Raw genomic sequence first — 13,236 nt, forward strand, 5'->3', positions numbered from 1 at the left:
GCATGTGCCTCGCGCACCTGGTGTGGAATGGCAGGCCAGGGTTCCCCAGGGCCTTGGGGCCACGTTTCTGCCGTTGCCCCTGCCGGTGCTGGGAACAGAGGAGGACCGCCCTCCTTGGGCAGCCCTTTCCCACACAGCCTTTACAGGACCCAGTGCCTTAGTCCCAGTGGCCTCCGCACCTCCTGTTTCTGCGCAGGGACACAGGCTGCGCAGTCCCTGAGGCTGGTGTTGGTCAGCCTAAAACCCAGGGGACAGCCAGCAGCAGCACCCCTCCCCGACGGGCCCATTTTCCCCACGAGGAACTGAGGCACCAAGAAGGGAAGGGGCCTGGGCGGGTCCCTTGGTCACCAGGAGCCTGCTTCCTCATCTGTGGCCAGAGGGCAGATGGGAGGCACCGCAGAGCGGATAGGACCGCAGTCCTCACGGGCCAGCACGCCTGCGAGCTCCCCAGGAGGGTGGGCATCTGGTCACGCTTTGCCCTCTGATAATTAACTAATGAGTGACCGGTAACCATTGGCTAGAGGCGTCTGTCCTGCTTAGCCTGGAGCTCTCCACGGGCCAGGGCCGGGGTAAACCTGGTTCGGGTGCCAAGCACAGAGGGAGCCATTGGTCCATGCACGTGCTCGGTGCCTGACACCCCGTGAGTCGACAGGGGCGCCAGGACCAGGACCCAGGTGTCCCCTCCTCTGCACCGGGGATAGGGTCCACCTGCCCGCCAGCGAATCCCTGGGCCCCTGCTTCTCCTGGCCTCACCCCCGGGGGCTCAAGGACAAGAACAACAGGCAGGCACAAAGGCGTGAGTCAGACAGAGAGGAATACACGCCTGGAGGAAGGAAGCCGTGTGCGGCCGCAGGCACTCCCGGCCTGCGGTCTCAGACACAGTGAGACCCAAACCACTCCTTCCAGATGGGCAGAGGGGAAGTCCACCAGCCACCAGGGCTCTGAACCCACCCGCATCTGCCCCCTCCCCTCTACCCCCCCAAGGCACCCTCTCCACCTACCCGGACGCTCTGCCCAAACAGCTTCGGGGCCCCTCCGCGGCAAGACCTATAAACCTTGTAATGACATTTCTTATTCAGCCACTGCTGGGGAATTAAAACAACTTGCATTAATACATGTTCATTGTACATGACTGTGGAGCATTTACGGTGCCCAGCACTGTGTTAAAGGCTGCATAAATGTAATTAATAAACACGCATAATGTAATTTCACCGGAGAAGTTTATTATTATTCCTCCCAATTTACAGCTAATGATTCTAAGGCATAAAAGATCCAAATAACTGTCCTAAGGGCATTTGGCTAGCGGCTGGCGGGGCAGGCTCTGACCTGCGAGGCCATACTGTGTACGTCGGGGAGCCCACGGGGACTGAGCCCTCACGGTACTCATACCCTAGAGGAGAATCTACCACCACCACATGAGGAGGGGCCTGGACGGGGGACCCCAACAAGTCCGCCATGGGTGGGGCCCAGAGAAGGTGTTCCTGGCTGAGGTGGGCGGGGCGGGGGGGAGATCCTATGGGTCCTGCAAGGCCTTTCAGAGGCTGGAACCTGACCCAGAGAGCCTCGCAGAGGTTCTCATCCAACCCCTTCCTTGCACCATGGGGAAAACGGAGGCTCAGAACGGGGGCTAGACTGAGCGCCCATGCACAGAGCTGGACTCTCTGAGGCTACACAGGGAACTTAGGAAAAGGGAAGGAGAGCAAAGAGGCTCTGCCCCTAATCTCACAGGAAGTCTGCTGGGCCCCACCCTGGGGGGCTCCAGGCCAGACATGCAGCCCAGCCCCAGACTGCGGGGCAAGGCCCAGAAGCAGCTCCTCTCGGACTCTGCCCTATCTCAACAGGAAAACAGGAAAGCTGAGCTGAGCAGCCTGCTCCGGCCTGCCTTGGATTGGAGGTTTGTCCCCCAGAAGCAGGCTGACTCTCAGGTCACTGAGAAAGTAACCCTTCTGCTCGGAGAGGGGGCCCCGCCTCCAGCCACAAAGAAATGAAGAGTTTCTGTTGGGCTCCCTGGGTTCAACCACCCAGCTCAAATCCTCCCCCACCCTCGCCAGCCTCCTTAGGAGAGGGGGTCGTTGCACGGGGGGGGGGGGGGGGGGGGGGATGAGGCCCAGAAGGAAGCCCCCTTGCCCAAAGTCACCCAGAAGCCGTGAATGATGGCTGAGCCGAGCCGGGAGGGCTGTCCTTGGCCAGGCCGGGCAGCAGCCCCCCTCCCTGTTTCCCAGCAGCCTTAAATATGGGAGTGGGGGCATGAGGGGAGGGTAGCTTTGCCTTTTTTAATATACCACAACACCTCACTGTCTGCATGGGGACAGGCCTGGGCTGTCTCCTCAGACACAGGCCTATCTGTAAGGCCAGCACAGGGCTCCTCTCTCTCACGGCGGCCTTGTTTGTTTACTCGGTTTTCAAAATTATAACCTTTCCAGCCCCACCCAGGCCAACCGCTCCTTCCCTGACCAGTCTGGGGCTGTGCATGGGGACAGGGATGGAGAAGACTCTACGCAGGGGTCAGAGGCCCACGCTCCCATCCCAGCCCTGCAGCCTCCGACACCCGAGGTATGCACTCTGCTCCTTCTGGGCCCCGGTTTTACTCAATCATGAAACAGAGGAGGGCTGGGGTAGATGATTGCAAAGGGTCCCTCCCAGCTAAGAGGAAGAAGGGTCTAGGCTAGAAAAAGAAAAGCAGACCCTGTCCATCAGCAAGCTCGAAATTCAGGGCAAGGGGGAGCTGCGGCCTGAGGAGACCACGAGCAAACCCCAGACCAACCTTCCCAGCCAGCCCAGCACGGCCCAGCCTCCCAAAGCTGAAGCCTTGTTCTCTCTTCTCTCCGCCCCCCTCCCACTAGGGAACCCTTCCAAAAAATAAACAAAAACGCAAAAACAAAAAGTGAAACAGAAGTACAATTGTCAGCTCCCACCCCCTCTGGATGTCCGGATCACCCCCGAAATCCCTGGCAGGCCAGGGCAAATGACAGCTCCCCCCCAGACTCAGCTAAAACAGAACTGGCATCCGCCTAGCACCTTCCTTGGGCCAGGAACAACTGCCTCCCAGAAGCTTCCCACCCCAGAAGCAGGGCTCGCTTTCCCAGTTTACTGACAGCTCGGGCTCCAAGCAGGAGCACAACTTGCCCAAGGCCACAGGGCTCTTGGTGGCAGAAGCCAGCTGCCTCTCGGGCAAGGCCAGACATGCTACTCTGGAGGCTGGGCTGACCAAGTGGTTTAAACCAACATGCACTTTGGAAAACATAAAGATCCTCTGTCTTTGTAACAGAAACCACATCACATCCAGCTTGATGGAAACTTCGCGGCTGGCATGAGTCCCACGAGATCAGGGCTCATGTCAACGCTTCATCCCCACCACCAGGCTCGGGCTGGGCATTAGACAGCTTCCAGAGAGCGCTTCCTTCCACAGCAAGATGGCATCATGCAACAAATATTTCTCCTTCCCCTTCAATGCAGCCCACGGTCCGCAGGCTCCAAGAGGTTGAAACTAGAAGGGCACCACAGATTGTCCTAGTGACCCATTACACAGATAGGCAAAGCAAGGCCAGAGAGGGAGAGGAGCTGCCAAAGGTCACCTGGCAGCCCTGAGGCTCTCGCCTCCCAGTCTGCACGCATAAATGGCTGCAGACAGGTAGAGTGATTAAAGGTGGGTGGAGCACAAGAGAGTGAGCAGTCTCCGGCCCAAAGGCCTCTTCTAGAAGATTCTGGCTTAACAAACTTGGCTGGCCACAAACAGCTATCTTCGACATGAGGGGACTGGACAGCTGCTACAGTTGGCTTGGCCACAGATCTGTGGGTGGGAGAGCGGGCTTCACACTTTGCAGACCACAATTCATTCTTCCCCTGCCCCTGCTGGGCGCCCCGTCACCCGCTGGAGCCCACGCCCTGCACTTTGGATCGCAGTGAGAGGAGGGACACCCCTGGCCAATGTCCTATCATGGGCCATATGCACAGTAAGGATGAACGGCAACAAGAGCCAGGGTTTTCTAAAACGCAAAGAGCTCTACCCACATCATCTCCTCAATATCTCATCACCTCGCAAGTCTGGGCTACCGTTATGCCCACTTCACAGGTAAGAAACTTGTGGCTCAGAGAGGGGAAGACAGCTGCCAAATGTCAGGGTAGTTGAGACAGGATCTCAAAACCAGGTTCTTAGAATCCAGGCCCAGCCCTCTTCCCGCTCTGCCCTTGGAAAGGAAGAAGGTTCTCATGCTCAGAGCTGCCTAGGAAGGACGTGAGGCTCCCGTCATTGGTGGAATGGGAGTAGAGGCTGCAGGACCACCTGCAGCCTTAATGAAACCCTTACGGGATCCACCCACCGCACGGGGCTGGCAAGAACAGACACCGGCTCTCCCCAGCCTCACATGTCCCCATCACAGACGCCTGCTTGCTCTGTCTCCCCCAACACACTGTCCCCTGACATGTCCCATACCCATCAGACTGGTCCAGACCATCCCTCCCCACTGGGCTCTCCTCCTCTCACCTACCCTCCTAAGCCTCCCCAGGATCCTCCAGACAAAGTCCCCTCCCCTCCAAGGCCAGCCCTTTGGCTCCCCCCACGTCACCTCAACCCTCCCCTCCCCACTAGGTCACCTTCCTACAGAACCTTCCGAGAACACTCCTCGCTCACCCTGCAGAGAAGCAGCCAGAAAGTGCCACGTGGGCAAGAGCCACGGAGGCGCGAGCATCAGCGTGTCCCTGGTGCCTAGTACGGTGCCTGGCACAGAGGAGGGGCTCAGTAACTACTGACCAAAAGAACAGAAGAAAGAACGCCCAAGTGTGTCTGGGGCAGAGCTCATCACACCTCTGTGGGGTCTCACAGGCACACAATGGGGACTTCGTTCCACTTCAACTTCTAACATCAAAACCCTCCCAGCCCTGCCTTTGGAAGTTACCTTGAGATCCCTAAGAAAAGATTTTCAGTGGCAGAGAATTCCCACGAGTAGATACTGGGGTCACCGATGGGGAGAAAAGGCACAGAGAGGCCCAGCCATTGGTCCAGGGTCACACAGCAAATGGTTAGCAGAACCAGGCTTGAGACCCACAGGCCTAGTTCTAGACACACCTGGCCGGGCAGGGGGTGGGTGTCCCCATCTGTCTTTCTCTTTTTCCTTTTCTTCCTGGGGCACATGGCACAGGGTACAGGTGCCTCTGGCCACAGGACCAACCTGACACATGTCCCTTGGTGAAGTGCCACACTCCTGAACAGCATGCTGTCCTCGCCCCCCTCACCGGCCCTGTGTGCTGTACCATCCAGAGATCGCCACTCCTGACCTCGTGCCCTAAGAAGCCAGTGCTGTCCTTCTCTTTCACAGAGGACACTGAGGCTCAGAAAGGGTAACTGACTTGCCCCAAACGACCAGTCCCTCCAGTGGCAAAGCTGGGACTCGAACCCAAGCAGTCTGACTGCAGAGCCTTGCGCCAAACCTCTCGACTCCCTGCTTCCTCTAACTCGCCATCCACTCTGTCACCAGGCAGGTCCCTTCACTTCCGTAGGCCATGGGGAGCGCATCCCTAAACCTGGACAGTTCCCAGGGGGGGGAACCAGGTGCCCGGGGCCCTAGGTGGGCACTTCCTGTTCTTCCAGTTTTAAATCTGTGAGATCAGAAGATTGCAGCCCTTCTGTGACTCAGGCTCTAAGATTCTACCGGGAGAGGGGCGTGGCTCTGTCCCACCCTGCAGAGTTTTAAAGTTAGGTATCTGCCTTCCTCTTTCCTTAAAACTCTGCCCAGCACGATCTAGAGAAAAACCCTCCATCTTGCGGCAGGGAAGCGGATGGGGGAAGGGCAGGGGGAAAGGAAAAAGCGGCTCCGGCTCAGGAATTTCTGCAACCGCAGGATGATGCCTGATGCCTGCCTCAAGGAGACCCACGGTGAGTGAGTCATGAGCTGTGCCTGCGGAGGAGGAGGGGGCCACGTGGAGGAGAACAGGACTGGTCAAAGAGTGACTTGAGTCTCAGACTGAGTAATGTCAGGAGGGATATATTTGTGCAACCCACGGGAGCCTCTGACACATGCCGCTCTGTTCCCCTCCCAGGCCCTCTGCCCCCACCGCCTGCCTCTCTTTGGGGCCTTTTCCACGTTGTCCTCAGGCCCAATCTAGGCACCAGGAACCCACAGAGAAGGATGGTTTTAACAGCTAAGGCCTTGGGCTCCCGAGTGTGGGCCTGCTGCTGCCCTGCTCTGCCTTACCTTTAAATGCTGGGATACGGCACTGCGGGTAAGGATTCAGTGAGATAATACAGGCCAGGGAGGCCTGGCACACAGGAAGTGCTCAGTTAAAGGATGGCTAATCGGACAGATAGGGTTCAGAGCCTGATAGGGCCCCTCCCTACTCTATCAGCCACTGCCCTCGGGCAGAAGACCTATCAGTGGAGTCCCTGCAGGCGGTAGGCTGGGGAAGCAGCCACACTCCTCTGGTCACACACACCCAAAGGCCAATGTCATCAGTCTCTGTCCCTGGCTCACAGACAGCCCCTTGGGGCTCCTTGCCCCCGGAAAGACACTCAGAGGGATTGCAGGCGCCCAGAAAGAAGCCTCCCTCAAAATGCCCGGATTGGTGGAAGAGGCTGGGGGACAGCAGGTCAAGGGGATGAGTCTGTCTGCAGCAGGGAAGCTGACCAGAGCAGGAATGGAAACAAACACAGTGACTCAGTTTGCCCCTGAAAACCAAGTGTCTAGTCACAGTGGGATATGTTAATACCCAGCATTAGGGGTAAGACTAAGAAAATGTCTGTACGATGGCCTCGGGTGGAACGCGACACAGCCTCTGGGAATGCTTGCAGGGAGGTTGTAGAGACCAGGGAGAGATGTTTATTATAAATCGTTTGGTGAAAGGAGCAAGACAAAAATTGAGTCATGGTCTCAGGCATGCAGAACAATAAACACAGAGAAGAAATACTGCTAAAAACTGGCCTGGGGCTCGCGGGACGGTGGGGAGTGATTCCCAGCCCCCTCTCTAAACTTCATTCCTCAGGCGGGGACCATGGCCCAGTTTGGGCCTAGAAAGGTCTCTGTGGCCATGTGTGGGGGAAGGATGCAGGGGTGAGGCCAGAGCTCAGGCCTGGGCAATGGGAAAGGAACAGAGTGGAGGCTGGACAGAGGGGCAGAGCAAGGTCAACGCCAACAAAAGGCGCGTTATATTAGACTGACACAAGAGCAGAGCAGAATCCCCAGACACTTCACCCCCAGGGGCTGACCCGGACCTCGGCTAAGGGGCAGAGGCCCAAGCGGGGCTGGGCACTGTTTCCGGCCAGCCTGGTCTCTCTGTAAAGCTCGGGGCAGCAACTAGGAAGCCACGCACCTTGGGGGGGAGGGTGGGCCAAAAGGGGACACCTTCCTCCCTTCACGCTGGGGACCTGCAGCCCTTCCCCAATGTGGAGAGATAGGTTTGCAAACGCAATCCGGAAAAAGGCATTATTCGGTTTGCTCTATAAAGAAACGAGATATCCTTTTTCTCCTATCCGCCTGTCAAAAAGGGTGATAACACTTCGCACTGAGGCACTCGGAACCGACAGGAGGGAGTTTCAAATGTTTCCAGGCTTTTCAGAGGCTCGAGGTGTCAGTACGTGAAAACGTGATCCTTGAGTTCCACCTCGAGGCCTTTCTGACGCCAGAATCCGGCCCGGGACACGTGCGAGGTTTGGGCAGCGCCACGAATTCCCGCAAAACACTGGAAACCACCCAAGTAAATGTCCGTTGACTGTGGGGATGGGGAAATAAACGGCACCACGCACGGAAGGAAACCCACCCGCAGAAGAACGGGGCCAACTCACGCGCTCCGACACGGAAAGATGTTCACAACAGATGACGTGAGAAAAAGTCCAACCACAGAGACACATCACTGGAACTCTGACAGCCAGAGCTAAACGCGTGTGTACCCAGAGACGTGTCTGGACACAGGGACACATCAAACTCCAGCGGTTTCTCCGGAGGGGTGGGAGCGAAGGGAGAAGATACTTTCTCACCTTACACTCTCGCGTGGCTCGTGCGTGCGTTACCGTGTGACCCGCCAACACAAGCAGTGGCTGCCACGGTGGGGGACGGCGGGGGGCAAAGGGAGTGACCACTAATGGGCACAGCGTTTCTGGGGTGATGAAAGCATTCTAAAATCAACTGTAGCGATGACTGCACAATTCTGTGAACACACACACACACACACACACACACACACAAAACCCAATGAACTGTACACTTAAGTGGGTGAATTGTCTGGCAGGTGAATTATGTTTCAATAAAGCTGCTATTTAAAAAAGAATTAGCAAAGGGAAAGGTGAGCCCGGCAGAAGGGAGGAGCACAGGTATTGGTCAACTACCTTACCAGCCCTTTCGGGTAATAAATCTTACGGGGAGTTTATGCATGCACGCGGTTCCCTCGGCTCCCATAATTTCATCCCGGCCAACAGAATTTCCAGAGGGGCTGAGTCCTTCATGGCTGTCCTGGAGGCAGAAGGGCCCTCCCCCGAGGCAATGCCAGGACTCCTGCCAAGGGCACAGCACCCAGCCCCTACTTACACGCCTTGAGCAATAGTAAGCTCCCGCCCTCACCTATTCTCTCCTAGCTTTGGTGGCAAAGAACCCCTCCTATAGCACCAACACGGACCACCCACACACTTCCACTCTCTCATCCCAGCCCTGTCCTCTGGGCCAGATGGAAGGTGTGGGTTGGCCAAATCCTCCACCTCTCCATGTCCTAGCTCCTTCCGAGTCATGGCGGGGGGGCCATCACTGCCCCCCACACGCACTCAAGACAGCTTACATCCATCTCACACATTTGCCAAGGCACAAGGAACGCAGAATTCAAGGTTTCTAAAAACCCTGGTGTATTCTTGCATCCAAGGAACCAGTACCCACTGGTGATGCCAGGGACAGGACGAATCTCAGAGAAACAGGACCCAAACCACAGCGACAATTGCCCCCTTCAAACTCCAAACACCTGGCCACTCTCCTCACCTACTAGAGAATCGGTAACAGAGTGAATGACAATTCTCAGGCACCTGGGTTAAGCACCTGCCTTCGGCTCGGGTCATGATCTCAGGGTCCTGGGACTGAGTCCTACATCAGGCTCCCTGCTCAGTGGGCAGCCTGCTTCTCCCTCTCCCTCTGCCTGCCACTCCCCCTGCAGCAGCTTCTCTCTCTCTGTCAAATAAATAAATAAAATCTTTTTAAAAAATAAATGACAGGGGCGCCTGGGTGGCACAGCGGTTAAGCGTCTGCCTTCGGCTCAGGGCGTGGTCCCGGCATTGTGGGATCGAGCCCCACATCAGGCTCTTCTGCTATGAGCCTGCTTCTTCCTCTCCCACTCCCCCTGCTTGTGTTCCCTCTCTCGCTGGCTGTCTCTATCTCTGTCGAATAAATAAATAAAATCTTTAAAAAATATATAAATAAAAAATAAAAAATAAATGACAATTCTCAATAATAATGGCAACTGTTTGCCGAGCACTTGCTATGCCCCAAAGCACTGGGCTGAGTTTCTTACCAGCATTAGCTCATTAAATCCTTGCAGGAAATTCCCAGCAGGAAACTACTATTGATTCCCATTCTACAGATTTAAAAAATTGAGAGTAGGATGCCAGCCCAAGTTGACATCAGCTGCCAGAATGTGGAGTCAGTATTGGAAGCCTGAGCTGGCCCAAATCTGGAGGAGATTCACGGGGAAAATCTGGGACCCTTAGACTCTGAGCGCCAGAAGGGACTACAGCCATCAGGCAGCCTACAGACTTCAGTTTACAGGTAGGGACACTGAGACCCAGAGAGAGTAACTGACTGCCTGAGGTTACCCAGGCCTCCCGGCTCCCAGGTCAGGGCTCTTTCCTCCACTCAAGCTCCCTCATGAAAAGTAAGAGGGAATCATCCTGCCACCAGCCCCACGGGGCTGCTACTGTGAGAACAAGCCCCTGCTTGTCAGGGGCTTTGAAATCCCAGGATGAAAGGCACCGTGGCAGCAAAATGGCACCGTGGGCAGGAGTGTGCCTGACCTCTGCCAGGACTTGTAGGCTGGCATTCACGTGCTCACCTGCTCAGGGTGGGCACGAAGCTGCAGGAGCCACCCGCCCGCCAAACCACAGAACCCCAACAGACCTCGGAGCCCAGAGCACTGTGGGAAGGGATGTTCTAAATGCTGACGTTTCCAAAGGGGTGGCCCCAGGTAGGGAGGGCTCTGGAATTTTAATTGTCTGGCATGAAAGTGCTCACTGCTCCTTGGGTGGGGTGAGGAGGGTGCATGGATCACTGGAGGTGGCAAAGGCTAGCTTTCATTCCCTCCAAAAGCAATTTCTAAGGTGGCTGGCTTCCTTGGGAGGGGGCTAGAGGCTTTCCCCGGCTTCCAACCTCCCAACCCCGACTTAAGAGGCTCCCCCAGGTGAGCCTGGACCAGGAATTTGAGGCATTTGAAGAGGGTTATTAATAGCACTGAAGTGTTGAGAAGGGAAGAGGGGCCAGCAGGCTGAGTGGGTACAACCCTCTTCCACCCAGCCTGGTATCCACAAAACAAACCCAACCCTGTCCAGGAGAGGACACTTCACCTTTTGTGGTTTCAGTCTCCACCCCTGTAAAATGGGGGTGGGTGGGGGGGTGCTGGCAGTTCTCAGCCCAGGAGGTAGGAAGAGGGGGGAGAGCAAGAGCTGGGTGTGGGGGAAGGAAAAAACCCCACTGAAGAAGGAGTAGCACACCCCACCCAGGCTGGGTGAGGGGCCCCAACAGGAGGTCGTGAATGGATGGACTGTTACAGAGCCCCAGGAGGCTGCCACGGACAGGGAGGGGACAGGAAGACTCCGCCCCAGGCTTTCCTCCTCCCAGAGTCCAGGCCGGTCCTATAAGAAGGCTTTTCCAGGACTTAACCCCCTGCTGGTGTGAGGCTGGAGAGGGTCTGACTCATCTCTACCTCACCCTCACCCCTGCGCCCGGGGCCCAGGCCTGGCCCAAAGGGGGAACTCGGGCAGCAGGCCCAGTACCACAGTCACTGGACAACCCTTCCCTTTGTGTTCACCCGTGGGGACCTGGAGACACAGAGTTAAGGGACACCAGGTCCCTCTTCTCAAGGGGTACAGGCAGGCAGAACACAGCTGCTGAAACTCTACAGGACTGCAGGACACACCAAGATAAATGTAGGTGAACACGGTGCTCTGGGTTCACTGGACAGGGAGTGGCAAATTCGACAAGAGGAACAGATAACTCCTTCTACGGGCTGCACCCACCCCATGGACCAGCACCCCATGCATTGGTGTCTCCTCTGCGCCAGGCCCTGTGCTAAGCAAGCTACCTGAAGTGGGTCACTTGAGTCTCTCAACAATCCATTAATAAGAAATTATTCACTCCGTGTCAGAGAGGAGAAAACTGCGGTGCCAGGCCATTAAGAGGCTTCTCTAAGACCTCACGGCTGGGAAACAGATGCTGGGATTCCACCCAGACAGCCTCACCCAGGGCGGGAGAGGTGAACCACAAAACTGAAGTTTCCCAGGCAGTCTGAGATTCTCACCCCACCTCTCCATTCTCCAGGGTTGGGGGAGGAGGGACCCCGGGCCCTGCCGCAATCTTGGGGCTTCCCCAGGGAAGCCTGGGGTCAGTCGCCCTTCTGAGAAGTGGCCACCGTGCAGTGACAGGCTGGGAGCAGGGTTAGCTCAAGGAGGGGGCTGAGGAGGCTGGGCTCCAGCCCTGACCAGCCCCCTGGACACGCCTGCCAGCAGGAGCACCCTGCTTGAGCCTGAGTCAAAGGCAGGGGTTCTGACCTACCCCTCCTGTGCACCCCATCTATCCCTAGCCCTACTCCCCAGGCTCAGACTAGGCATGGATGGGCCTGTCCCTAGAAGCCTCAGCCACGTGTACTAGAGCTGGGGCCAGGACGAGGTGGGGACCCGGACAGCGAGGGAGAAAGATCAGGACACGCTGGCCGAGTGGGCCATAGCTCCATCAGGGTAGTGTGCTGGGGGGATTCGAAGGGACCGGCTCGTAAGGGGCTCCAGTGGAGGAGGGGGAGGTTCGACTTCCCTCGGGCGGGGGAAGGGCGAGCTCATAAGGGGGCAGGAAGGAGCGCCCAAACGTGGAGGCAACAAGCTCGGACGCGGGACTTGGTGTCCAGCCACTCCCGCCTCGCCCGGGGCCTGATTCCCCCCGAGACCCGGCTCCCGCGCCGCCGGGCGACCGGGTTGGGGGCGTGGCCCGGGGGCTCCCCGCGGGACCCCCAGCGCGCTGCACGGTGCGGGACTCACCTGCGATGTGCTGGCGCCGGGCGTCGTCCAGGTGCGTGGACAGCACGTCCCCCATGGCGAGGAAGAGCCGCGGCCCGATCCGCGCGCCGCCCGTCGCTGCCCGCGTCGCTCAGGAGGACGCCGCAGGCGCCATGCAGCTCGGCCCCGGCCCGCTCCCGCCGCCCCTCGCTGCGGCCTCCGCTCTGTCCGCGCTCCAGCCCCGGCCGCGTCGGTCCCGCCGGCCGCCTCCGCCCCGCGCCCCAGCCCGCGGCGCGGCAAGCCCGCCGCGCCGCGCCTCGCTCCGCCTCCGGCCCCGCCCCCGAGCCGAGCCCCGCCCCCGCCGCGGCCGCGGCGGGGGCGAAGGAGCCGAGACGGCGAGACCCGGACAAAGACCAGTCCGAGAGAGGGAGAGCGAGCAGTGACGCGCTGGGGGGCGCACCGGACCCAGACCGAACCCAAGAAAGAGATGGAGATGGAGCCGGTGGGGGCATCTGAAAGAACGGGGAGTGCCCTGGGGGGGCTCCAGCCTGGGGTCACCTCCTCCCCTATCTGCGCGGGAAGAGAATCACGCCAAGCAGGTCGTGGGGACCTGGTAGGGGACGCCGAGGCCGAGGTGCGGGAACTCGGCGTTCGCACCCCACTCCTCCCGCCCCCGCCCCCAGCCCCGCCCGCTGCCTCCCGCTCTCAGGAAGTTCCTGGCCTTGATCCGACCTGCCCCAGAAGGTGTGCCCGCCTGTCTTGCACAATAGTGCAGGGAAAGGGAAGGTGGCAGGGAGGACTCGGAGCCCAGAAGGCACCCCCGGTGCCAGTGCCAGGCGGACATTCCTCAGGCTCAGCATATGGGTATTTCACTCGGGAGGTGGCTTGTGAGACAGGGCAGGGCAGGAATGGAAAAAACAATAGAACTTGCCAGTTTATAAAAGACTCAAAACCCACGAACCTGCATGGCCTGTGGATATCAATCAGGCCTGCAGGGCTGGGCATGGGTGGGTCCAGGATACCACAGGAATGCGTTTCAGTCCTACCCCTCGCCACCTCCCCAAGCCAGGAGG

At 58.2% G+C, this 13,236-nt stretch overlaps 1 protein-coding gene across 1 annotated transcript in view; it reads right to left on the reverse strand.

Moving 5' to 3' along the window:
• The window catches only part of NIBAN2 (niban apoptosis regulator 2), a 49,255-nt gene extending 36,886 nt beyond the window's left edge, over positions 1-12,369 (reverse strand). Inside the window, exon 1 of the mRNA XM_040631925.1 lies at positions 12,206-12,369. Coding sequence (XP_040487859.1) covers positions 12,206-12,260 — 55 coding nt within the window. The 5' untranslated portion in view covers positions 12,261-12,369. The remainder of the gene's footprint in view (positions 1-12,205) is intronic.
• Between the last annotated feature and the right edge of the window lie 867 nt (positions 12,370-13,236).

This window comes from Ursus maritimus, unplaced genomic scaffold, assembly GCF_017311325.1.
Source record: "Ursus maritimus isolate PB19 unplaced genomic scaffold, ASM1731132v1 scaffold_17, whole genome shotgun sequence".
In the NCBI taxonomy this organism is placed as follows: domain Eukaryota; kingdom Metazoa; phylum Chordata; class Mammalia; order Carnivora; family Ursidae; genus Ursus; species Ursus maritimus.